This window comes from Hibiscus syriacus, unplaced genomic scaffold (assembly GCF_006381635.1).
Source record: "Hibiscus syriacus cultivar Baekdansim isolate YM2019G1 unplaced genomic scaffold, ASM638163v2 tig00110318_pilon, whole genome shotgun sequence".
In the NCBI taxonomy this organism is placed as follows: domain Eukaryota; kingdom Viridiplantae; phylum Streptophyta; class Magnoliopsida; order Malvales; family Malvaceae; genus Hibiscus; species Hibiscus syriacus.
The window spans coordinates 397,440-420,996 of record NW_024062677.1 but is presented as its reverse complement, the minus strand read 5'-3'; the positions used below and the strand labels follow the sequence as shown (position 1 = coordinate 420,996).

At 34.7% G+C, this 23,557-nt stretch overlaps 2 protein-coding genes and 1 long non-coding RNA gene across 3 annotated transcripts; all 3 read left to right on the top strand.

Annotated features, from left to right (window-relative positions):
- Positions 1–144: 144 nt before the first annotated feature.
- Positions 145–20,679, top strand: LOC120117007 (protein HIGH CHLOROPHYLL FLUORESCENCE PHENOTYPE 173, chloroplastic-like). Its single transcript, XM_039137360.1, has 5 exons — positions 145–255; positions 999–1,079; positions 1,548–1,637; positions 1,746–1,811; positions 20,623–20,679. The coding sequence occupies exons 2-5, from the start codon at positions 1,023–1,025 to the stop codon at positions 20,677–20,679; spliced, it is 270 nt and encodes an 89-aa protein (XP_038993291.1). The 5' UTR covers positions 145–255; positions 999–1,022.
- Positions 20,680–20,774: 95 nt separating this feature from the next.
- On the top strand, positions 20,775–21,470 carry LOC120117054. The gene is made up of 3 exons (XR_005515598.1): positions 20,775–20,831; positions 20,903–20,950; positions 21,042–21,470. It is a non-coding gene; the product is annotated as an uncharacterized LOC120117054 (long non-coding RNA).
- Positions 21,471–22,362: 892 nt separating this feature from the next.
- LOC120117033 lies at positions 22,363–23,317 on the top strand. The gene is made up of 3 exons (XM_039137375.1): positions 22,363–22,846; positions 22,953–22,997; positions 23,210–23,317. Exons 1-2 carry the CDS (start codon positions 22,467–22,469, stop codon positions 22,987–22,989), a joined length of 417 nt encoding a protein of 138 aa, XP_038993306.1. The 5' UTR covers positions 22,363–22,466; the 3' UTR covers positions 22,990–22,997; positions 23,210–23,317.
- The last annotated feature ends 240 nt before the right edge of the window (positions 23,318–23,557 follow it).

Below are 23,557 nucleotides of genomic sequence, written 5' to 3'. Positions count from 1 at the left end.
TAGGATTTTGTCGGGTAATGATCTCTTATCCTTATAAAGCTATAGGCTTTCAGTTATAACCATTTTATGCACCAAATCTTCTAATTCTTAAGAATTTTGCTGAGGCTTGTTAATTAAATTACATATTTTCCTCTTTACTGTGATTGACAGATAAGAGTGCCATTTTCATCCTTCCGTCCTGTGAACCCAAATGATCCAACATTAGATCCATTCCTTGTACATACAGTAACTATACGCTTTGAGCCATGACGACAGGTTTGTTTACTGTTAAACTTGCACTAACTCACCTAGTTTAAAAACTCGTATAAGTTCAGGAATCCTTACCTGATTTATTCTCAAAGGTATTGGTATAACTCTTTGAATGGTAAATGATTTTGGTTTTTAGATCATCAGATTTTCAAGGTTGTCTTTTGTTATGGTTATCAAGTGGGTTGCTAGTTCATAACTGGCATATGAAATTCCACAATCTGCTTCAGGAAATGTTTTTGTTAATTTAGGTCTTGTTGTATGCCTTTGTCTTTCATTACCGTTATCAAGTGGGTTGCTACTTCAGAAATGGTATATGAAATTCCACAATCTTCCTTAGGAAATGTTGTTGTTAAGTTAGGTCTTGTCGTGTGCATTTGTCTTTAATAACTTTTATCAAGTGGGTTGCTTGTTCATAGTTGGCATGTGAAATTCCACAATCCGCCTAAGGAAAAGTTGATAATTTTGGTCTTGCTGTGTGCATTTGCATTTTTTTCCTTCTGTTTTTTGGCTGAATATGATGGTTCAAGCTGTAAAAGTTATTAACTAATAGTGATAGATGTCTTCGGTGATTTGAGTGGTAGCTTGCTATCATGTTGTGTAAATGATTTCCGAACCAAGGAGAATCATGGCATCTGTATCCTGTAACACTGGTTTCTGATGATTTATCAATCTCTTGTTCCCCTTGATCAAATAATCACTATTATGCTTTTAAAGCTTCTAAAGTCTAATTGTATGGATTCTTGCTGCAGAGGCCTGTTGAAGGATCAGCAGGAATGAGGCAAGACCCCCGAAATTTCAAGCTTATATTAGAATATATAAAAGCCTTGCCTGTAAGTGTTTTACATATATTCGTTCTTTTACAGAAGGACCTTCAGGGATACTTTATAGTTTATACTATCATTTTATGCTATAACATAAAAGATAAGCACCGTTGAATCCTTTTTGGTAACATTTAGGAACAGTATCTAGTATGGATAATGTGATACGGTAGTTATGAAGTTAATCGAGAAAAACGCATTGTAGCTTTAAGCCACTGCCTTTAATATACCCATGTTAAGGCAATACCAATTGGGCTGAAATGGCTGGTGTTCTAGTTTTCTATTTACATAGAGTTCTGCTTCATTCCGTGTGTACACACCCGTGCGTACACGCCCGTGCGCAAGCAGAACATTCACATGTGTGCATGCATTGAATGGGTGCCATATTATAGAAGCCCTACCTAATTGGTTAAGCAATATTTTTGAAGATGATCAATCATTTTTCCCAGTCCTGAACAAATCTACTTTGACATTTTGCAGACGGGACAGGAAACAGATTTTGTTTTAGTCTCATGCACAGGATTAGGAGTTGAGCCAAACAGAAGGGAGCAAGTTTTGAAAGCCAAGAGGGTCAGTCTTATCTTCTGCTTCTGTTTCTATTAATGTGAGAACGATTCATTCTCTGTTATCCTTTTCTTACATACAAAGTTGTCATGAATCATGATGAGTAATCTTCAGGCTGGTGAGGATTCATTGAGAAGATCAGGTCTTGGGTACACAATAATTCGCCCTGGTCCCCTAATGGTAATGTTATATCATTCTTCGCAACCTGTTGATATTTATATTTACCTGGTGTAAACCTATGTTCCCCCCCCCCTTTTCGTGTAGTGAAGGCGGTGGCTATCTTGGCTAAACCTTTACATATGTGATTATTATATCAACTCTGTAGACACCCATTTTTGTCTGAGTCTACAAAAATATTATATTATTATTATTGTATAATTATTTTATTACTACTATTATTATTAATTATAATTATTAATACATATTACATTGTTTTGCAGGCCTCACCTAGAGCCCAACCCAGTTACAACATCAACCCAGGCCCAGTCGACCAACCCAACAACAAAGCAAAACCCAAACCAGTTGGAGTCTAGACCTGAGGCCCGAATCCGACCTGGTCCAGGCCCAACACCCAAACCCTCTAGGGTTTCTTCTCTTCAGCTGCCAGCGTTGCCTCCAACAAGCCGTTGGATTTGGACCCAACCAACGGTCCAGATCGCCCTGAAACTAGGGTTTCACCTTAATGGATAACATCCAGCCGCCGCTCAAGCCAGATTTCACTCTCGCCACCACCGCAATTGGAGTCGATTAGAACCCATCCATCCTACAGTGACAACCACAATGACAATAATTCCATCAAGCACAAAAAAGTCGGAGCAATCAAAGAAAATCCAATAAAGAAAATAAAAGCAAATCACAAGGAAATCCCGAGGGGATTTACCTCAGGATATCAACGTGCAAAGGGTCATCAACATAAAAAAGAAAAAAGGAACTAGTTTCAGAGGAGGGGGAAATATATTCGGGGTTTTGAGAGAAAAAATATTGGAGAGAAAAGGCTCGGGGGGAGAGAAAGAGAGAGAAACACAAAGGGATTCGGGGAAAACAGAAAGAAAGAAGAGAGGAAAGAAAGAAAAAGTTACCTTTGGGTGATACCCACCATTGCACTGGCGTCTAAGCTGAAGAAATCGAAAGGTTTCTTCTTGGATCTAAAACGTTTGGGCCATTTTCATGCCAAAGGGGGCCTAGATCCTTGCTCAGGGCCAAGAGGAGCTTCAGATGGCGTCTTGTTCTCTACCCTCCGACGCCGACATACGGTGGTGACTGCCTGTCAGCGATGATCGATACGACGTTTGCTCGCCTGCTTCTGAGATCTCGCTCTCTCTCTCTTTCTCCTTCAGACGATGGGGATGGAAAATGAAGGCTGATGATATTTTGGGCATGAATTTAGGCTTTTATATTCGACACCAAACGACATCGTTTTGAGGGGGACGGGTTTTGTATTTTCTCGCATGAGGTAATATCAAATCTGGTCCTTATGGTTTTGTAATATCTTTTTTTGCCATTAATATAATTATTGTATTATTCTATTTTGGGTTCTCAACTTTCAATTTTTGTATATAAGTCACCATTTTACATGTTATGCTATTTCTATTAATGTTTGACTTTGGCTATAGTATTTGTAGTAGTTTCATTTTAGTCATTGGTTTTGTGTATTATGTATTTTGGCTGGTGTTTGAATTTGGCTCTAAGATTTGTAAATATTTTATTTTAGTCATTGTTTGGTATTTGGTTCAATGATTGTTTGGTCACTTATGTTTCTGGTTTATTTCATTTTAGTCCTTTATTTGATTTATGGGTTATTTTCATTTCTAGTATCTATAATGTTTAATATTTTCGTTTTCTAGCTCTGGTTTATTTATATTTGTGGTTCAGCCCTTCAAATTTTTATTTTTTTATTTTAGTCCTTTAAAGTTCTATTTTTTCTATTTTAGTCCTTTAAATGTATGTTTTCACTATTTTAGCCACTCAAGTTTCTGTTAGTTTTATTTTGGTCCCTTAAAATAATCAAATGTGATTCTTTATGTTATTTGTGTTTAGATCTGTGATTTTTTTTATTTTACTTCATTCTAGTCTTTCATGTATATGTATTTTGTATATAACGACTCTCGATATTATTTTAGATACATTATTAGTTTTATGTGTTTTAAATATTTATTTTATAAATTTCAAATTGTATTTGTTTTCATTGTGTTCTTTATATATCGATTTGTTTCGAGAATGATATTTGTAGAATGGGCGTGGAAAGTATCACTTGGTCGAAGTGGTACAATTCGATATGACATTCGAACAAAATGCGAACTTGAAATAAATCGATTTCATTCTGCTAATTATTAATTCATTTTATTTTAAGTCGAACAATGTAATAAATATTTATAATTAGCCATTTTATTTTATTTTATGTTGATATTCAAGTTATATTCGATTTTTGTTTTTAAAATCAATGTGGGGAGAATATTCTTTACGAATGAGAAATAGTTGAGATAGCTTTCCCGACGGAGGATTGTAAATCTCAAGATTTCTTATTGAGTTAAAGGGTTTTCTTTAATTAATTAATTCAAAGTAAATTAATTAATTAATTCGAAGTAAATTAATTATATTTCAATAAATAGATCATATTTTAATTTTATATTCGATTCCTAATTTCCACAATTACGACAACGTGTAAGCGATTCAGTACCAATTTTTGGGCGATGTGGGGGGTGCTAACCCTTCCCTACGCGTAACCGACTTCCGAATCCATTTAAATGAATATTTGGTAGCGCAGATCGGATTTTGTCTAAAAAATGATTTTTCTTAAAATTGTTTTAAAAGACGTAGATATTCAACCTACCTAACCCAAAGGTCGATGACGACTCCTATTCAATTTAATCCAAATTAATACAAAATCCCCAATTTTTCAAAATAAAGTCATAATTGTTTTTTAAAATAATATTTAATTATTTTATCAAAAAAATGGTTATGACAGCTTGGCGACTCCGCTGGGGACTTTTTTTAGACAGTCAGGCTATAGGTCGCTTACACATTATTTTTGTGGTGGAAATTATGAGTTCGAGTCTTTAGTTAACTTATGATCCATTTATTGAAGTTTTTAATTTCTATATTTTTCATTCTAACAGTTTAATTTTTGTTTTCAGCTACATCAAAGTTCCTTTTGAGAGTTTTTACTTTTCCCTTTTTTGAGTCAAAGGTTTGTATGTTCCTCCTCACACACATCACATGCATTTGCATAACATAAGCTCTAGGCACAAGCTTCGTTCCAAATAAGTCGGGGTGAATGCTTTACTCTCGTAAGAATTTGAGTTTTAGCAAATAACCCATGGAATACATACTTTATAGCTCCGTAGGGATTTATTCATCGTATGGGTATAAGACAGTGGATCCCCTTGAATTGAACTCGTTCCGTTCGATACCTGTAATGGGTTAGGATCAAGGGTTTGGTAGTCCAAGGGGGCACCGACATCAAGGACAATTCGAGTACCCTTTTCCTCATAAAGTCGAAACCATGCATATAGTGAACTGTAGAACGGTCACCCTAGGTATAGCTATACCGAACCTCTATCCGTCAGTAGGTACCAAATTAGATGTACACAAAGGAGGAGCATTTCTAGTTCGTAGAATATATTTATTCTTTTTGAATAAAAGCATGCGAACTAGATACCATGCGGTTAGGATTATTTTATTGAAAATTAATCATTTTGGGTAGAAAGCATGTCCGGGTAGGAATGATATTTAATAAAAGCATGTTTGGGTAGATATCATGACAAGTAGGTGTTATATTCATCTTTGAAGAATATTTTTATCTGTATCAATTATCTTATCAGTACTAACATATTTCTTTTCTTTTGTTCGTGTCATTTTTTATTCTTCTTTGCATTGCATCTCATCGACATTTCATAATGAGAAAGTGTTGATCCGCAAGGGAATATTCGAGAGAAAATTTTCACAAGAAGAGATAAAAGTTTTCAATCAAGCAGTCATGTATACAGACATATACCGAGGGCTGAAAGGAGTCCAAAATACCAAAATGAGACTTGCTCGAAGATCGTTCAACATTCAAGACTGATATTATGATCTACTGATCCGAGGAGTAATCCAGCAGTAGATTCTTATCTACGATAATTTCATTGCTAGTCACCAAGGAGTGACGCACTGACTTTAGCACCACAGGGGCATTAACCAAGTTAGTTAACAGAGCATTGAGGGGCATCATCTTCAAGGACGAAGATTCGAGACGAAGTAGTGATCCATTTCAGACTCAACATCTAAGCAAAAATGTGTCTGTGAAATGGATTATCTTGTAATGTGAAGGCTTTTATATCTGGTGAAAATTGTTCTACGATATTCATCGTTGGGATCAATATTTTTGCATCTGTATTTGCATCTTTTTATTTTGCATATGCATTTCATTTATTCAAGTATTTTCTTATACATCATTCATAAAAACATGGAATTAATGTGTGGAGGATTCGATGAAGTGGTCCTAACCACGTGACACCATATGGAAGCAAGATTTGAACAATTAAAGAAAAAGATGAAATCAGTACGGTGGGAGTCTATTCAGATGTTCGTAGGGTTGAACCTTCCAAGATGATCCAAGCCCAAAGAGTACCCATATCTTGAGGTATAGGATGTTGATTCCGCAAGCAACTACCACATAGGAAGCTCCAGACATTCTGTTGAAAGCTGAAGCATTTTTGCAATTGCATTGAGAGCATTGCTTCGTTTGAACTCGTTTTTGTTCTGTCTTTAATATTTGCTTAAATATGTTTAATCTTTTAATGATTGAACTTATGCTACCTTTTAAGGTTGAATAATTGAACGAGTTTTAATCTTTAGTTCTTCGAATATCAAATGAATTACAGATTCTTTTAATTCTTCAAGAATGACAGATTTTTGACATATGAAAAGATTTTACCTTTCTTATCCCGTCTAAAACCCCAAAATAAAATATCTCGATTCTTTACCCGAAATAATTCATGGTCACTACCAAATGACCAAATTTTGATATTCATTATCTTTGAGACCTTGAAACATTACCTTTATCTTTTCAATAAAAAAAGTCATACCCTTACATTTCGTTGAGCCAATAAAGTACACAATCGTCTTCTTAGACGAAAAACTGAAATCTTCTTCTACCAATAAAACCTAAAGCATTTAGTACAAGATTGTTCACTTGAACATAAACCTCCCTACAAGAAGAAACAATGTGGGGCATCTCGCATCAATTTTCTGAAAATGAGACTGAGCAGTTAGACATGCTAGGAGCAAGAAGCCAAAAAGGGGAAATTAATTCAAAATAATTCTATCATTCATTAATTACATTGTTTTCATGTGAATAAAATTAATCCATTGACCAGACCTCCTCATCACGTAGGAACCGCCTTATCAACCCTAAAGATGACCTACCATCCTCATCACGTAGGAACCGTCTCATCCATTGACCAGACCTCCTCATCACGTAGGAGCCGTGTCACCCCTAGATAACCAACCATCCTCATCGCGTAGGAACCATGTCATCCACAGACCAAATCTCCTCATCACGTAGGAGCCATGTCACCCTTAGACGACCAGAACTCTTCATCACGTATGAGCAGTGTTGTCCCCGACAATACACAATCAAATTTCAAAATAAAAAAGAGAATCAGACAAAAACTGATTGTCTTTTTTGTCCAGTTTTTGTCTTTGCCCTATTCTTGTTAACACAAGAATGTGCAAAGAGGGACAACTGTAGTCACCCGTTTTTGTCCAGGTCTACAAAAATATTATATTATTATTATTATTACTATTATTATTAATTATAATTATTAATACATATTACATTGTTTTGCAGGCCTCACCCAAAGCCCAACCCAGTTACAACATCAACCCAGGCCTAGTCGGCCAAACCAACAACAAAGCAAAACCCAAACCAGCTGGAGTCCAGACCCGAGGCCCGAATCCTACCCGATCCAGGCCCAACACCCAAACCGCTAGTGTTTCTTATCATTAGCTGCCAGCGCTGTAACATCCCAAATATCGGGTTAGTGACCGAATTGTAAGATTTCATAAATTAGTGATTAAAATAGATAAATTGAAAATTCAGGGATTTATGTGGAAAATTTTGTGTAGGATTAAATAGAAAAGAAGGATGAATAGAATGGTAAAATGGTTATATGATCAATTAATGAATTAAAAATCTCATGGTGAGGATATATATATACGTAGAGATTTAAAAGAAAAAAGAAAAGAAATATCCAAATAACTCTCTTCTTCTTCTTTCAATCGTGATTTACCATAACAAAGGTGAGTTTTATTATGAGTTGATAATTCGTTGAATTTAAGTTTGGTTTATGATTCTTAGATGATACTTAAGCTTAAGGAAAACTTAAGTTGTCTTAAAACTATAAGATGAAGGAGTTAGGAAGGATTAAAGATTAGAGGTCTCTAAATGAAATCTTGGGAGAGAATTAGTAATTAGATTTTGAGACTAAATTTGACTTGTCATCAGCTAAATTAAGAAGTATGAAGTGCTAGAATTGAATTTGGAGTATGTTAGAAAACTTGTAGGATTATTAATTTCAAGATATGAGATGAGATTTTGAATATAAGGGTGTGTTATATATGAATATAAGTTGATTTGAGTAAGGGTAATAGAGTTTAATGGCATGATATGAGCTTAAAATAGAAGGTTTAGATTGGTATTGGTGAATTTTTTGGTTTTAAAGGTGAATTCTAGGCTATGAGTATCGGTAATTCTTCATCCATTACCGATACTTCAAGCGTAAATGAATGAAATTTGGAGTAAGGGTATCGATACTGTTCAACCAATATCGATACCATAAGCCTGAATTTGACAAGTTATTCATGGAGTATCGATACCTTAGGGGTAGTATCGATACCGAGGGTACCGATACCATAAGGCATGTATCGATACAATTTTGAAAATAAGGATCACAGAATAGAAAATGGGTATCGATACCCCGGTTTGGTATCGATACCACAACTAGGGAAGTATAAGTACCATACATAGGGTACCGATACTACTCAAAGTGGAAAATTGTATAAGGCCTTTCTTTTAGCTTGAGTTATTAAGAATCAAATTATGATACTTAGAATTCTGATATGCATATCCAATATATGATTGTGTAGATATCAAGCATACACAAGTTCCGAAACGATCGAAGAGTTAGGATCGATTAAGAAGGATAAAGTCATAGAAGTTGATTGGAAATAAGTGAGGCTAAGTTGAGTGCATACTATAGTATAAATGCAGTTTTATGGAAATAAGACTTGTGATAAGTTTATTTCCTATGTTAAACTTTCATGGTCCAATAGTTATGAACATGCATATATTATGATCAGTATAAACCCATGCATAAGTGATATATGTTTATATGCTTTGATACATGCTATATGATCCATGTGAACATAATCAAATAATAAATGCTATATGAAATGAGATTGACAGTTATATGTACATGTGATATGTGGCATGAGATAAGACATATGTGATTATAAGAGAAATGATATGAATATATGATGAATTAAGTGACTATATGGATTATATAAATATTCAAGCCCATGTCATGTGATGCGGGAGCTATAGGTATAGTTGGCATGCCAAGAGTCGAGGGATTATATGAGGTCCTTCGGGACATATAAGAGGTCATTCGGGACATACATGAGGTCCTTTAGGACAAAATTTTACATACCACTTAGTGGACCTTTATACGAGCTGTGGTGACAACATATGTGTACAACCTCAATGTACTCGCATACCTTAAGTTCTCAGTAATGTACATGGGCCTATAAAAGATGTAAAAAGTGTTTACGTTATTATATACTATTATGTTATTATTGTTTATGATGGATCATATATGACATTATTGAAAAATGATATGATAGTTGTGATTGTATTTGAAATAATTAGATTGCATGTTCATATTTTTAGAAAATGCATTATTGTATTTTTTATGCCTCACTAAGTCTGACTTAGCGTGTAAGCGTTTTACACGTAGTTGTATCAAAGGTGTTGGCATGTAGACAAATTGTGATTTACATATGCTTTGATCAGTTTTGTAATGTGTTGAATATACTTATGTAAATTATTAACTTCATTTTAATGAAAGTTTGAATTTTCATGATTTTTTATAAGTTTTAAAAGTTTTGAATAGTCAATGTGACACCTCGGATTCGTATCCGGGTCGGGTACGGGTTGGGGGTGTTACATTTAATGATATTAGAGCTATGGTTTAGCCGATTCTAGGTATAAACCGAAGTCTAGAGTGTCTTTAAATGTATACATGCCAACAAAATAGTAAGAACTTCTGATCTTATAGGGTAATGAGTATGCTGTTTTGCTAATAGAATTATATGGTTATATCTTATTAGATGTCCATACATGATAGCTCCCGAAGTGAAGCAGGAGATGATAGGCCATCAGAGAGTAGTAATTCACCTGCCCTGGCCAGGCAAGGTAAAGAACAAGTATCTTCAGGAGTGTATATGCAAGATCAATATGTCTTTTTTAGGACGTTGAACATTATCTTCACGCGTTTCCAACCTCCTGCTTCCTCAAATCAGAGAATGAATGTAGCAAAAGAGTTGAAAGATAGAAGAGCTCTTGAGTTCAAAGGTGAAATCGAGGAAGGTCATGTTGCTGCAGACCTTTGTCTTAATGATATGAAGATCATGTTAGATGGACTTCACTGTTTTTATGCAAAAAAATTTAGATGGAATGGTCTCCTTGCTCCGTGGGCAAGCAAGAATTTGGTGGACGAATGTCACTATAAGGATGACAAGTGACCAGGTGACATGGTCTTTGTTTTTAGAAGAGTTCAAGTACAAGTATATAAGAGATCAATTCATTAAGAAGATGAAGCAAGAATTCTTGAACTTAAAGTAATTGAACTGCACTATGTATGAATACGAGTGTGAGTTCAATAAGTTATGTCATTTTGTGGCTGAGTTGATTCTAATGGAGAAAGATGCGTGCGAGTGGTTTGTTGAGGGCTTACGCCCGAGGTTAAAAGAAATATTGATAGTGTTGAACTTTTCCTCATTTCAAAAGGTAGTTAATGCTAAAGTTCTGGAGAGAGCTCAAAATGAAAGATTTGGAGAGCAAAGAACCCAACCGTCCAAAAGAACTGGGGCTTCATCAAGTTCTGCACCACCTAAGAGAGGTAGAGATTCTAGTTTTCGATATCAGGCGAGGTCTGAGTCAGTGGCATCCTCCGCTAGAGGATCAAATCATATTAGAGCCAGACAACCTCAATCAGTAGGGTCTGGTATTGGGAGAGTAAATCAAGGACAAGTCAGACAATGTCAACTTTGTGGAAGAAGCCATAGCAGAATATGTAGAGTAATCTCTGGAGCCTGTTTTTGATGTGGGGAAATAGGACATTACATACAAGATTATCCATTGAAGGCCGGAAAGCCTGCTAAGTCGGAGCGATCTGCTTCAATGTCTCAGAGAAGAAGAGGAAGGGGTAGAGGAAAAAGTCATGTTGAGTCCTCTACTCAGCAAGAAGTGTGCTCAACTGCCTGAGTGTATAACATAAAGACCAATGAAGAGCGTGATGATCCGGAAATAATCACAAGTACTTTCCTATTTTATGATAAATGTGTAATGGTATTGATTGATTCGGGTTCCACATACTCATATGTTAGCAGTAAATTGGTGAGAGAATTGGGAATTCAATTAGAAGCCACTAATAGTGATATGATAGTAACAAATCCGTTAGGACACAATGCTCGGGTAAATAGAGTATGCCGAGGGTGTCCAGTACGGATTCAGGGAATTAAATTCTCTGCTAATCTGATGGAATTACCCTTTGAGGAATTTGAAGTGATATTGGGAATGGACTGGTTATATCGTTATCATGCTAACGTCGATTGTAGATTGAAGAGAGTAACGTTGATAAGTTCATAAGGAATGAAATTTATAGTGTTCAGTGAAAGATGGAATCCATTGACAAATGTAATATCGATGATGTCAGCTAAGAAGTTATTGCTACAAGGATATCAGGGTTTCATTGCTAATGTGATGGATACTAGAACAAAGGAAAAAGGGTTAGAAGAAATTCCCATAGTCAGAGAGTTCCATGATGTCTTTCCTACAGAGTTTCCAGTTTTATCTCCGAATAGAGAGGTGAAATTCCAAATTGAAGTAATGCCTGGAACAACGCCTATTGCAATGACACCATACAAAATGACTCTGAATGAGTTACAAGAATTAAAGATTCAATTACAAGAATTGTTGGATAAGGTATTTATAAGACCAAGTGTGTCACCTTGGGGAGCTCTGGTGTTGTTCGTTAAAAAGAATGATGGTTCAATGCATCTCTGCATTAATTATAGGTATCTCAACAAGGTGACTATCAAGAATAAGTATCCCCTCCCTAGAATTGATGATTTGTTTGATCAATTAAAGGGAGCTTCAGTATTTTCGAAGATCGACTTACGTTTTGGTTATCATTAATTGATGATTCAGGAGAAAGATATTTCGAATACAACTTTTAAAACGAGATATGGTCACTACGAGTTCATTGTTATGCCGTTCGGAGTTACGAATGCACCGACTTCTTTCATGGACCTAATGAATAGAATATTTCAACCTTATCTGGACCATTTCTTAATTGTTTTCATTGATGATATATTGGTGTATTCAATGTCAAATGAAGAACATAGTGCCCATGTAACACCCCTAACCCGTATCCGACCCAGATCCGAGTCCGAGGTGTCACATTGACTTTTCAAACTTTGACTCTTAAAGAAAATCATGGAAATTTTAAACTTTTATTAAAATATAAGATGTTAATTTACACAAGTTAGTCCAAAATAATACAAAATCAACCAGAGCATTAGTAATTCACAATTTTGTTACATGGCAACACACTATATACAACCAAATACCTACACTCAAATACAATTCTGATCTAATTTGTGGAAAGAAGAGTCTGACCTGTCTTGCTCCTCTTTGCTTCTCTTCTCGCTTTCCAGAACCAACGTTTGAAACACTCTCACGCTAAGTCGATGACTAAGTGAGGCATAAAACATGTTAATCTGAACTCTCTATAATCAGTAATGCATGAACATTTCACAATTCATATAAAAATATAATACAAACATCATACATCAATTCATATAACCAATTATAAACATGTACACATATCATCATTATTTTAGTCACATTATTGTCATTATCACTATCATTAATCCATTTAGAACATATAATTTGATCTTAATCTTTGAAGCACTTCATACTATTCTTTTCACAAACAAAGCGTATAACATTATACAATATTTCTTTATATTATTTCTTTGTTTAGCCCATGTACACTTCTGAGAACTACAAATATGTGAGTACATAGAGGTTGTGCACTATGCTGTCACCACAACTCGTATAATTACCACTAGGGGCACTTAATATTTGTCCCAGAGGACCACTATGTCCCCAAGGACCACTCCTTAAGAACTATATACATAATACAATGGACCAAATATGTGTACCGAAGTACCGCATATATGTTCCACATAATTACATATATGTCCCGAAGGATTACGTAGAACCCTCGACTCTTGGCATGCTAACTATACCCCTAGCTCTCATAACACATATCATGGGCATTATTATTATATTATCATACATTCACATATTCACTTAGTTCACTTACACATAGATCACTTCCATATAATTCACATGTCACATATCTCATGGCTTGTATCTCTTAATCACTTAATCACATATACCTTTTCTCATGTATTTCATGTGACCATATATATATATATCTTATTTCATAACATATATCATATATGTATGCTTTCACTTATATCATATCATATAATTTATATGTTTTCCTCTTATGTTCACATGACATTTAATGCATACAAGTCATATCACACAATATGACTCTCACGGTGAAGAGAAAGAAGAAGAAGGAGGGAGAGTTCTCTGGAGACTTTTTCCTTTAACCTTCATTTTCCACGTGTTATATATCCTACAAAAGAAAGATAATCTTTCTTGTCCAATGACAAGTTTACTCTTATTTCTTTTAATCTTTACTAAACCAACCTTCACACAATATTTCCAATTAAGTCCTTGAACTTTTAACTTATTTCAAAATTAAGCACTAAGTTTTCAGAATTTGCATTTTAGTCACTAGCCCTATTTTGGGATGTTACAGCCCACCTGATGATAGTTTTGCAGTTTCTATGAGATAAAAAACTATATGTCAAACTATCTAAATGTGAGTTTTGGTTAAATGAAGTGACATTTCTTGGACATGTAATTTCTGCAGAAGGAATTCATGTTGATCCTCAAAAGATAAAAGTCATTTTAGAATGGGAAGTTCCAAAGAATGCATCTGAAGTTCGAAGTTTTCTAGGGCTTGTATGATATTATCAAAGGTTCGTTAAGAACTTTTCAATGATAACTTTACTTTTAACTAAGTTGATGAGGAAATGTGTATCATTTGCCTGGACTCCTGAGAGTCAAGAAAGTTTTGGAGCATCACTACTTATATGGTAAACGTTGTTATTTATATATTGATCATAAAAACTTGAAGTATCTAATGACTCAGAAAGAATTAAATTTGAGATAAAGAATATGGGTGGAATTTCTAAAAGATTATGATGTGGTAATTGATTTTCATCCTGAAAAAGAAAATGTGGTAGCGGATGCTTTAAGTCGAAAGATGTTTGTAGTCTTACAAGCTGTAGATGCCAGGTTATCATTGGATAGAGATGGTGTAATATGTGCAGAATGGAAACTTAATCCAACATGGCTAGATCAAATTAAGGAATTGCAAACCAAAGATGAAAAGTGTTTGAAGAGGGTGCAATAAATAAAGAGTGAAGAGAATAAAGATTATAAGATTAAATATGATGGGAATCTGTATTATCGAGGGAGATTAGTGATTCCAGATGATGATAAGTTGAAGATTGATTTGTTAACAGAAGCTCACTGTAGTCTATTGACGATGCACCCAGGTAGAAACAAGATGTATATGGATCTCAAGAGTCAATATTGGTGACAAGGAATGAAGAGAAGTATTACAGAATTTGTATCCAAGTGTTTAATTTGCCAGTAAGTCAAAGCTGAGCATCAGGTTCCGTCAGGAGTATTGTAACCAATGTCTATTCCTCAATAGAAATGGGAGAATGTGACGATGGATTTTGTGACAGGGTTGCCATTGACTTCGAAAAAAAGAGATTCAATTTGGGTGATCGTGGATAGATTAACTAAATCAGCCCATTTCATTCTTGTAAGAACTAATTTCTCAATGGATAAGTATGTTGAATTATATATTAGGGAGATTATACGATTGTATGGTATACCAATTTCGATTGTTTATGATCGAGATCCTAGATTTATATCGAGATTTTGGAAAACTTTACATGGAGCATTAGAAACTCGATTGAATTTTAGTACAACATTTCATCCTCAGATAGATGGGCAATCTGAGAGGACTATCCAAATTTTGAAAGATATGTTAAGAGCTTGTGTGATCGAGTTTAAAGGATCTTGGGAAAAATACTTGCCACTTGCTGAATTCGCCTACAATAATAGTTACTAGTCAAGCATAAAAATGGCTCCATATATGGCTTTATATGGGAGGAAGTGTCGTACGTCCTTGAACTGGTACGAGCTTAAGGATAGAGAAGTTCTTGGTCCTGAGTTGATTAAAGAAGTGGAAGAAAAAGTTTAAGTGATTCAAAGCAATCTCAAAGCAGCCACTGATAGACAGAAATCGTATATCGATCTCAAGAGGAAAGAAATCGAGTTTCAAGTTGGAGATAAAGTATTTTTAAAAGTGTCTCCGTGGAAGAAAATGTTGAGATTTGGACGAAAAGGAAAACTTAGTCCTCGGTTTATTGGACCTTATGAGATCCTTAAGAGAGTGAGATCAATGGCATACCAATTGGCTTTACCACCTAAAATGGAGAAGATACATAATATTTTCCATGTTTCCATGCTTCGAAGATATAGATCCGATCCCTCCCATGTGGTGACCCTAGAAGAAATAGAAATTCAGCCTGACATGACTTATGAAGAAGAACTAGTACAAATATTGGCTCATGAGGTGAAACAGCTACGAAATAAGACAATTCCATTGGTCAAAGTATTATGGAGGAATCACAAAGTAGAGGAAGTAACGTGGGAACGTGAAGAAGACATGAAGAATCAGTACCCCCATATCTTTGTACAGTGAAAATTCGAGGAAAAATTTTCTTAAGAGGGTGATTTGTAACATCCCAAATATCGGGTTAGTGACTGAATTGTAATATTTCAAAATTTTGTGATTAAAGTAGATAAATTGAAAAGTTCAAGGATTTATGTGGAAGATTTTGTGTAGGATTAAATAAAAAAAATGATGAATGGAAGGGCAAAATAGTCATATGATCAATTAATGAATTAAAAATCTGATATGGCGAGGATATATACACGTGGAGATTTGAAAGAAAAAGGAAATGAAATATTCAGAGAACTCTCTTCTTCTTCTTTCAACCGTGAGCTACCATAGCAAAGGTGAGTTTTCTTGGGAGTTGATTATTCATTGAATTTAAGTTTGGTTTATGATTCTTAGATGATACTTAAGCTTAAGAAAAGCTTAAGTTGTCTTAAAACTATAAGATAAAGGAGTTAGGAAGGATTAAAGATAAGAGATCGCTAAATGAAATCTTAGGAGAGAGTTAATAATTAGATTTTGAGACTAAATTTGAGTTGTCATCAGCTAAATTAAGAATTATGAAATGTTAGAATTGAATTTGGAAGGGTAGTAGAGTTTAATGGCATGATAGGAGCTTAAAATGGAAGGTTTAGATTGGTACTGGTGAATTTTTGGGTTTTAAAGGTGAATTATGGGCTATGAGTATTGGTACTTCTTCATCCAGTACCAATACTTCAAGGGTAAATGAATGAAATTTGGAGTAGGGGTATCTATATTGTTCAACCAGTATCGATACTATAAGCCCGAATTTGACAAGTTATTCATGGAGTATCAATACCTGGGGGTAGTGTCGATACCAAGGGTACCAATACCATAAGGCATGTATCGATACCATTTTGGAAATAAGGATCACAGAATAGAAAATGGGTATCGATACAGTTTGGTATCGATACCAAAGCTACTGAAGTATCGGTACCATACATAAGGTATCGATACTACTCAAAGTGGAAAATTGTATAAAGCCTTTCTTTTAGCTTGAGTTATTCAGAATCGAATTATGATACTTAAAATTCTGATATGCATATCCAATATATGATTGTGCAGATATCAAGCATACGCAAGTTCTGGAACGATCGAAGAGTTAGGATCGATTAAGAATGTTAAAGTCATAGAAGGTGATTGGGAATAAGTGATGCTAAGGTGAGTGCATACTATAGTATAGATGTAGTTTTATGGAAATAAGACTTGTGATAAGTCTATTTCTTATGTTAAACTTTCATGGTCCAATAATTATGAACATGCATATATTATGATTAGTATAAACCCATGCATAAGTGATATATGTTTATATGTTTTGATACATGCTATATGATCCATGTGAACATAATAAAATAACATATGTTATATGATATGAGATTGATGGTTATATGTACATGTGATATGTGGCATGCGATAAGACATATGTGATTATAAGAGAAATGATATGAATACATGAATATATGATGAATTAAGAGACTATATGGAACATATAAATATTCAAGACCATGTCATGTGATGTGAGAGCTATAGGTATAATTGGCATGCCAAGAGTCGAGGGATTATATGAGGTCCTTTGGGACATATACGAGGTCCATCGGGACATACATGAGGTTCTTCGGGACAAAATTTTACATGCCACTAAGTGGACCCTTATACGAGCTGTGGTGACCCTTATTATTATTTATGATGGATCATATATGACATATTAAATAATGATATGATAGTTGTGATTGTATTTGAATTAATTAGATTGCATATTCATATTTTTAGGAAATGCATTATTGTATTTTTTATGCCTCACTAAGTCTATGACTTAGCGTGTAAGAGTTTTACACGTAGGTACTGAGAAGCAGGAGTATCAGACCTAGGATCTGCAGAACAACATACCTCCACTCGAAAGATCGTATCATAAGTAAATTACACACTATGTATTTTGTTGTATCAAAGGTGCTGGCATGTAGACAAATTGTGATTTACATATGCTATGATCGGTTTTGTTATGTGTTGAATATACTTATGTAAATTATTAACTTTATTTTAATGAAAGTTTGAATTTTCATGATTTTATAAGTTTTAATAGTCAATGTGACACCTTGGATTAGTATCCGGGTCAGGTACGGGTTAAGGGTGCTACAAGCGCCGCCTCCAACAAGTCGTTAGATCTGGACCTAACCAACGGTCCAAATCACCTCGAAACTAGGGTTTCAACCTAATGGATAACATCCAGCCACCGCAGAAGTCGAATTTCATTCCCGCCACCACCGCAATCGGAGCCGATTAGAACACATCCATCATACAGTGACAACAATTCCATCAAGCACAGAAAAGTCAGAGCAATCAGAGAAAATCCAATAAAGAAAACAAAAGAAAATCGCAAAGAAATCCCGAGGGGATTTGCCTCAAGATATCAACATGCAAAGGGTCATCAACATAAAAAGAAAAAAAAAAGAAACAATTTCAGAGGAGGGGGAAAGATATTCGGGGTTTTGAGAGAAAAATATAGGAGAGAAAATGCTCGGGGGAGAGAAAGAGAGATAAACACAAGGGGATTTAGGGAAAATAGAAAGCAATAAGAGAGGAAAGAAAGAAAAAGTTACCTTTGGGTGATACCCACCCTTACACGTCCTTCGGAGCCTAAGAAACCAAAAGGTTTTTTCTTGGATCTAAAACATTTGGGCCATTTTCAGGCCAAATGGGGCCCTGATCCTTGCTCAGGGTCAAGAGGCACTTTGGATGGCATCTTATTCTCTACCCTCCGACGTCAGTATACGGCGGTGGCTGCTGGTCAACGGCGGTTGATACGGTGTTTGCTCGTCGGATTATGAGAGCTCTATAAAGCTCTCTCTCTCTCTCTCTCTCTCTCCCCCCCTTCAGGCGATGGGGATGGAAAATGAAGGCTGATTATATTTTAGGCATGAATTCGAGGTTTTATATTCGATACCTAACAACATCGTTTTGAGGGGACGGGTTTTGTATTTTCGCGCATGGGCTCTCATCTTTCAATTTTTGTATATAAGTCACCATTTTACATGTTATGTTATTTCTATTAATGTTTTACTCTGACTATGGTATTTGTAATAGTTTCATTTCAGTCACTGGTTTTGTGTATTATGTATTTTGGCTGGTGTTCGAATTTGGCTCTAAGATTTGTAAATATTTTATTTTAGTCACTTTTGCATTTGGTTCAATGATTGTTTGGTCCTTTACGTTTCTGGTTTATTTCATTTTAGTCATTTATATGATTTATGGGTTATTTTCATTTCTAGTATCTATAATGTTTAATATTTTCGTTTTCTATCTTTGGTTTATTTATATTTGTTTCAGCCCTTTAAATTTTTTATTTTTTCTATTTTAGTCCTTTAAAGTTCTATTTTTGCTATTTTAGTCCTTTAAATGTCTATTTTTGCTATTTTAGTCCTTTAAATGTCTGTTAGTTTTATTTGGTCCCTTAAAATCATCAAATGTGATTCTTTATGTTATTTGTGTTTAGATCTGTGATTTTTTTATTTTACTTCATTCTAGTCTTTCATGTATATGTATTTTTTATATAACGACTCTCGGTATTATTTTAGATACATTATTAGTTTTATGTGTTTTAAATATTTATTTTATAAATTTCAAATTGTATTTGTTTTCATTGTGTTCTTTATCTATCGATTTGTTTCAAATGGTTTCGAGAACGATATTTGTAGAATGGGCGTAGAAAGTATCACTTGGTTGAAGTGGTACAGTCCGATATGACATTCAAACAAAATGCGAACTTGAAATAAACCGATTTCATTATGCTAATTATTAATTCATTTTATTTTAAGTCGAACAATGTAATAAATATTTATAATTAGCCATTTTATTTTATTTTATGTTGATATTCAAGTTATATTCAATTTGTGCTTTTAAAATCAATGTGTGGATAATATTCTTTACGAATGAGAAATAGTTAAGATAATTTTCCCGACGGAGGATTGTAAATCTCAAGATTTCTTATTAAGTTAAAGTATTTTCTTTAATTAATTAATTCGAAATAAATTAATTATATTTCAATAAATAGATCATATTTTAATTTTATATTCGATTCCTAATTTTCACTATTACGACAATGAGTAAGCGATTCAGTACCCATTTTTGGCGCTATGGGGTGCTAACCCTCCCACGCGTAACCGACTCCCGAATCCATTTAAATGAATCTTTGGTAGCGCAGACCGAATTTTGTCTAAAAAACAATTTTTCTTAAAATTATTTTAAAGACGTTTTTAGGTATTTAACCTATTTAACCCAAAGGTCGAGGACAACTCCTATTCAATTTAATTCAAATTAATACAAAATCCCCAATTTTTCAAAATAAAGTCATAATTGTTTTTTAAAATAATATTTAATTATTTTATAAAAAAAAGGTAATGACAAACTCATTTTAATCATTGGACTTGCTTATATACTATTTAAGCTCACTGTTCCAGTGTGTGTGCTTCTTGAAAAGGAAAAAGAGAATACAGTAAAAATGTTGCAATGAAACAGAATCTCCCTAATATGTCTGGAGGCATTGCCGACTGCATCTGCCTAATGTGGAACATTTCAAATCAGTGTTTCCCATTGGTTTATGCAGCTTAAGCGGTTCAGTCTCTTCACAATGGTTAAAGGGTTGAATGTCAGCTTTACAAAAGAAAATCTGTGTACTTCTTTCTGTGTGTTACAAAGGAAAATAGGAGTCTGCACAACAAAATGTTTTTGATCTTTTTTTTGTTCATATCCAACCTCGGCTCTTCTATGGCCAAAATATGTACTGAATCAAAGATTCATTCTTACAGGAAGTACCTCGTGGACAACGTGCTCTTATATTCGATCAAGGAGGGTTTCCTAGGTGAGAACGTACGTACCACTATTATAGACTGCAATAAGGCACTACCGAGTTTGCATTTCGTCTTACCACTCTCTTCCTTTGATCAGGGAATTGGTTGTGCTGATGTGGATGATATCTGTTTGAAAGCATTCAACAGCAAGAAACAAGAGCTTCGATGTGGTAACCCTGTAACACAATTTCATTTCAAGTATTGAAAAACTGACAGAAACTTGATTGCTTACGTGCAGGTCTGTCATGAATATGTTCCTGAGCAAGGGAGGGAACTTTTTGAGTTGGTGAGGAAAACATAAAACCTTGATAACTTTTAATTGATTTGTGACCCAAAATTAGTGGAACTGAAGGAGCATGTACATTTTCTTTCAACAGGTTGCTCATTTGCCCGATAAAGCAATAATTATTTAACTCCGGCTTTGTCTGTTTTGGAAAAGAACACTTGATTATCATGCAAGGATAACATGTTATTACCCTCTGAGAAACAACACCCAGTTGGAACTGCGTAAACAAGAGGATGCAAGTCCCGTTATCTCTTTCGAAGTCTGCAACAAAACATTCATGTTCTCTTTTGCCCGTACGATGTTTGTCCTATAGATTATGCATAGTTTTTCTTTCCTGCAAATCCATATGTTATCTGATATAGAAATGTGTATATGTATGTATGGTGGATAGCATATAGCGTATATGGACAAAAGCTCTAGATGGAGTCACTCGATTTTTCGTATTTATGGTTCACTGTGATGTAAAACATCATGAAATGTTACATGATTCAAATTGAACAGCTTTTTGACATTTTTTTTTGGGAATGAGATGTGCATATAATATCTAGTTAGACCTTGTAAATTTGATTCAAACCCGATTACTCAAACGGATTTACCCTATTCGATGTTTGATATAGACTTGAACATCATGACCAAAGTTGATCTGAAACACAAATCAAAACTGATTCAAATTTTAACTGGATCAATATGGACTCATATCCAATTTGACATAAGCCGAAAGCAACTCGAACCGAAATTAACTAGAACCGAAAACAACCCAAATTAAAAATAACCTGAATCAAAAGCAACCCGAATTTAATTAAACTAAATCTGATCTGAACCGAACATCGATCCAATTTTTAACCCGATAATTGAGTAAAAGTAAATAAATAATTTACTATTATTATTATTATTATATATTTTTAGCAATGTGATAAATAATAAAATGATATATATTTTATTCTCTTTTTGTTAAATGTTACTAGCTAACCATCGTCTTTGTTAATGATCCGGCTTGAAACGATTGACCCAAGATAATCAGATCTAAATTGATTCGAACGATCTGTTCGCCACCTCTATAACCAGTGAATTAATTCAGATGTGATGTTTAAAGAACATATTCGGTGGGTTACAATGATAATATCTAATTAAACCAAACGGTAAGAGGAAATTGGCAATGAAAACGATCAAGGACTATAGTTATTTTTCATTCTTCATATCTTATATGATTCTGAGTGAACAAAATGCTTGAAGAATGATGATGTTTTTTGCTTTCAGGTCATGCTCACGTGCAGTTCATGTAACTTAATGCAAATTTTATACTTTAATGGATGGACCTTTGTGTGCTGATTACATGCCAGCCACACAAAAAAAAAAGTTCAACACGTGGATAAAAATGTGACAGGATAACTCTCCCACCAGAAACATGAAAATATTGCTCAAGAGATAAGGAAAATGTGAAATCTTTGTATTCATAAACCCTGCTAAAATGAAGAAATAGAATTGATGAGCAAGAAAGAGCTACACATTAACCATAATGCTAATTTATGGCCCTGCTGCAGCTTTTTGTGTCCACTGTGTCAACAGCAACAGCAACAACAACGACATTTCTAGCAAAAGTAGTAGCAACCTCAACAGATTCAACCGCCGATGCATTCTTGCTAGTAGCTTCCTTGCAGCATCGGCTTCTGTTTTAGTCCCTGCAGCCGCGCCTGCTGAGGTACCCCAAGACTTGGAAACACTGTCCAACATACCCCAAACACTTTCGGGAGAGTGCTCATCGACGAAAGATTGCAAGAAGCCGAGGATCCAGCGACCAAAGTCTAGGAAAGCCGAGTCATGCACCATCAAATGTGTCACCACTTGCATTAGAGGTGGTGATGGTTCTCCTGGTGAAGGTCCTTTCAATATAATAAGGTACTTGAATTCTTTCCAATGATCCATCTCATATTTGCTTAAACTGCTTGTGTTCTGGATTAAAAATAAGAGAAAAATGATTGTCTGTTTGGTTCATTCTCTGCAGACCTTTGGTGGTTTTTAAGGAAGGGTTTCGAAGTTGAAATTACTGGTACGATTTCTTCATTCCTCATATAGGCATTGACTGTATGTATTATTACCAGCATCACAATTATTATAAGAATGAAAGAATAGCTGCCTATATCAACAACTGTTTGCAGAGTATACTTGCATCATAGTTCAATTGTCCTTTGGATGATCATTTGCTCCAAGTTCTGGTCCAATAAATTCATTCTGCTTATGAAGACAATTTTTTATGTGTAGCTTGGTGGAGTGTTCCGACATTTGTAATTTGATTGGAGATGAAGAAGATGGACCTTGAGTTGTATATGATTCTCTTACAGCAACGGGAAAGGATTTTTCATTCGTTCATTCTTTATTCGATCTTATGTTAGAAAACAGCGAGAGAGAATGGTTTTTCAAGAGAATAGGGAACTTCTTATGTTATTGTTCTGAAAAGATTTGAAAGTGGTTAATATTCACTCTGGATTTTGCATCTCTCTAGTAAAAAAAAGAACTATCTGCAATCATCTACCAAAGACAGTCCAACTCCGTTTGAAGCTTTGAGAAGACATCCGATAAGAGGTTAGGAAGGGTGAAGACTCATTCCTG

Bases quoted from the DNA above. Each gene is read 5' to 3' on its own strand.
- LOC120117033 (XM_039137375.1), top strand. From the start codon at position 22,467: ATGCTAATTTATGGCCCTGCTGCAGCTTTTTGTGTCCACTGTGTCAAC. The intron at 22,847-22,952 runs GTACTTGAATTC...CATTCTCTGCAG, and splicing joins GGTCCTTTCAATATAATAAG to ACCTTTGGTGGTTTTTAAGG.
- LOC120117007 (XM_039137360.1), top strand. From the start codon at position 1,023: ATGAGGCAAGACCCCCGAAATTTCAAGCTTATATTAGAATATATAAAA. The intron at 1,638-1,745 runs GTCAGTCTTATC...AGTAATCTTCAG, and splicing joins AAGTTTTGAAAGCCAAGAGG to GCTGGTGAGGATTCATTGAG. The intron at 1,812-20,622 runs GTAATGTTATAT...TCATTCTTACAG, and splicing joins TTCGCCCTGGTCCCCTAATG to GAAGTACCTCGTGGACAACG.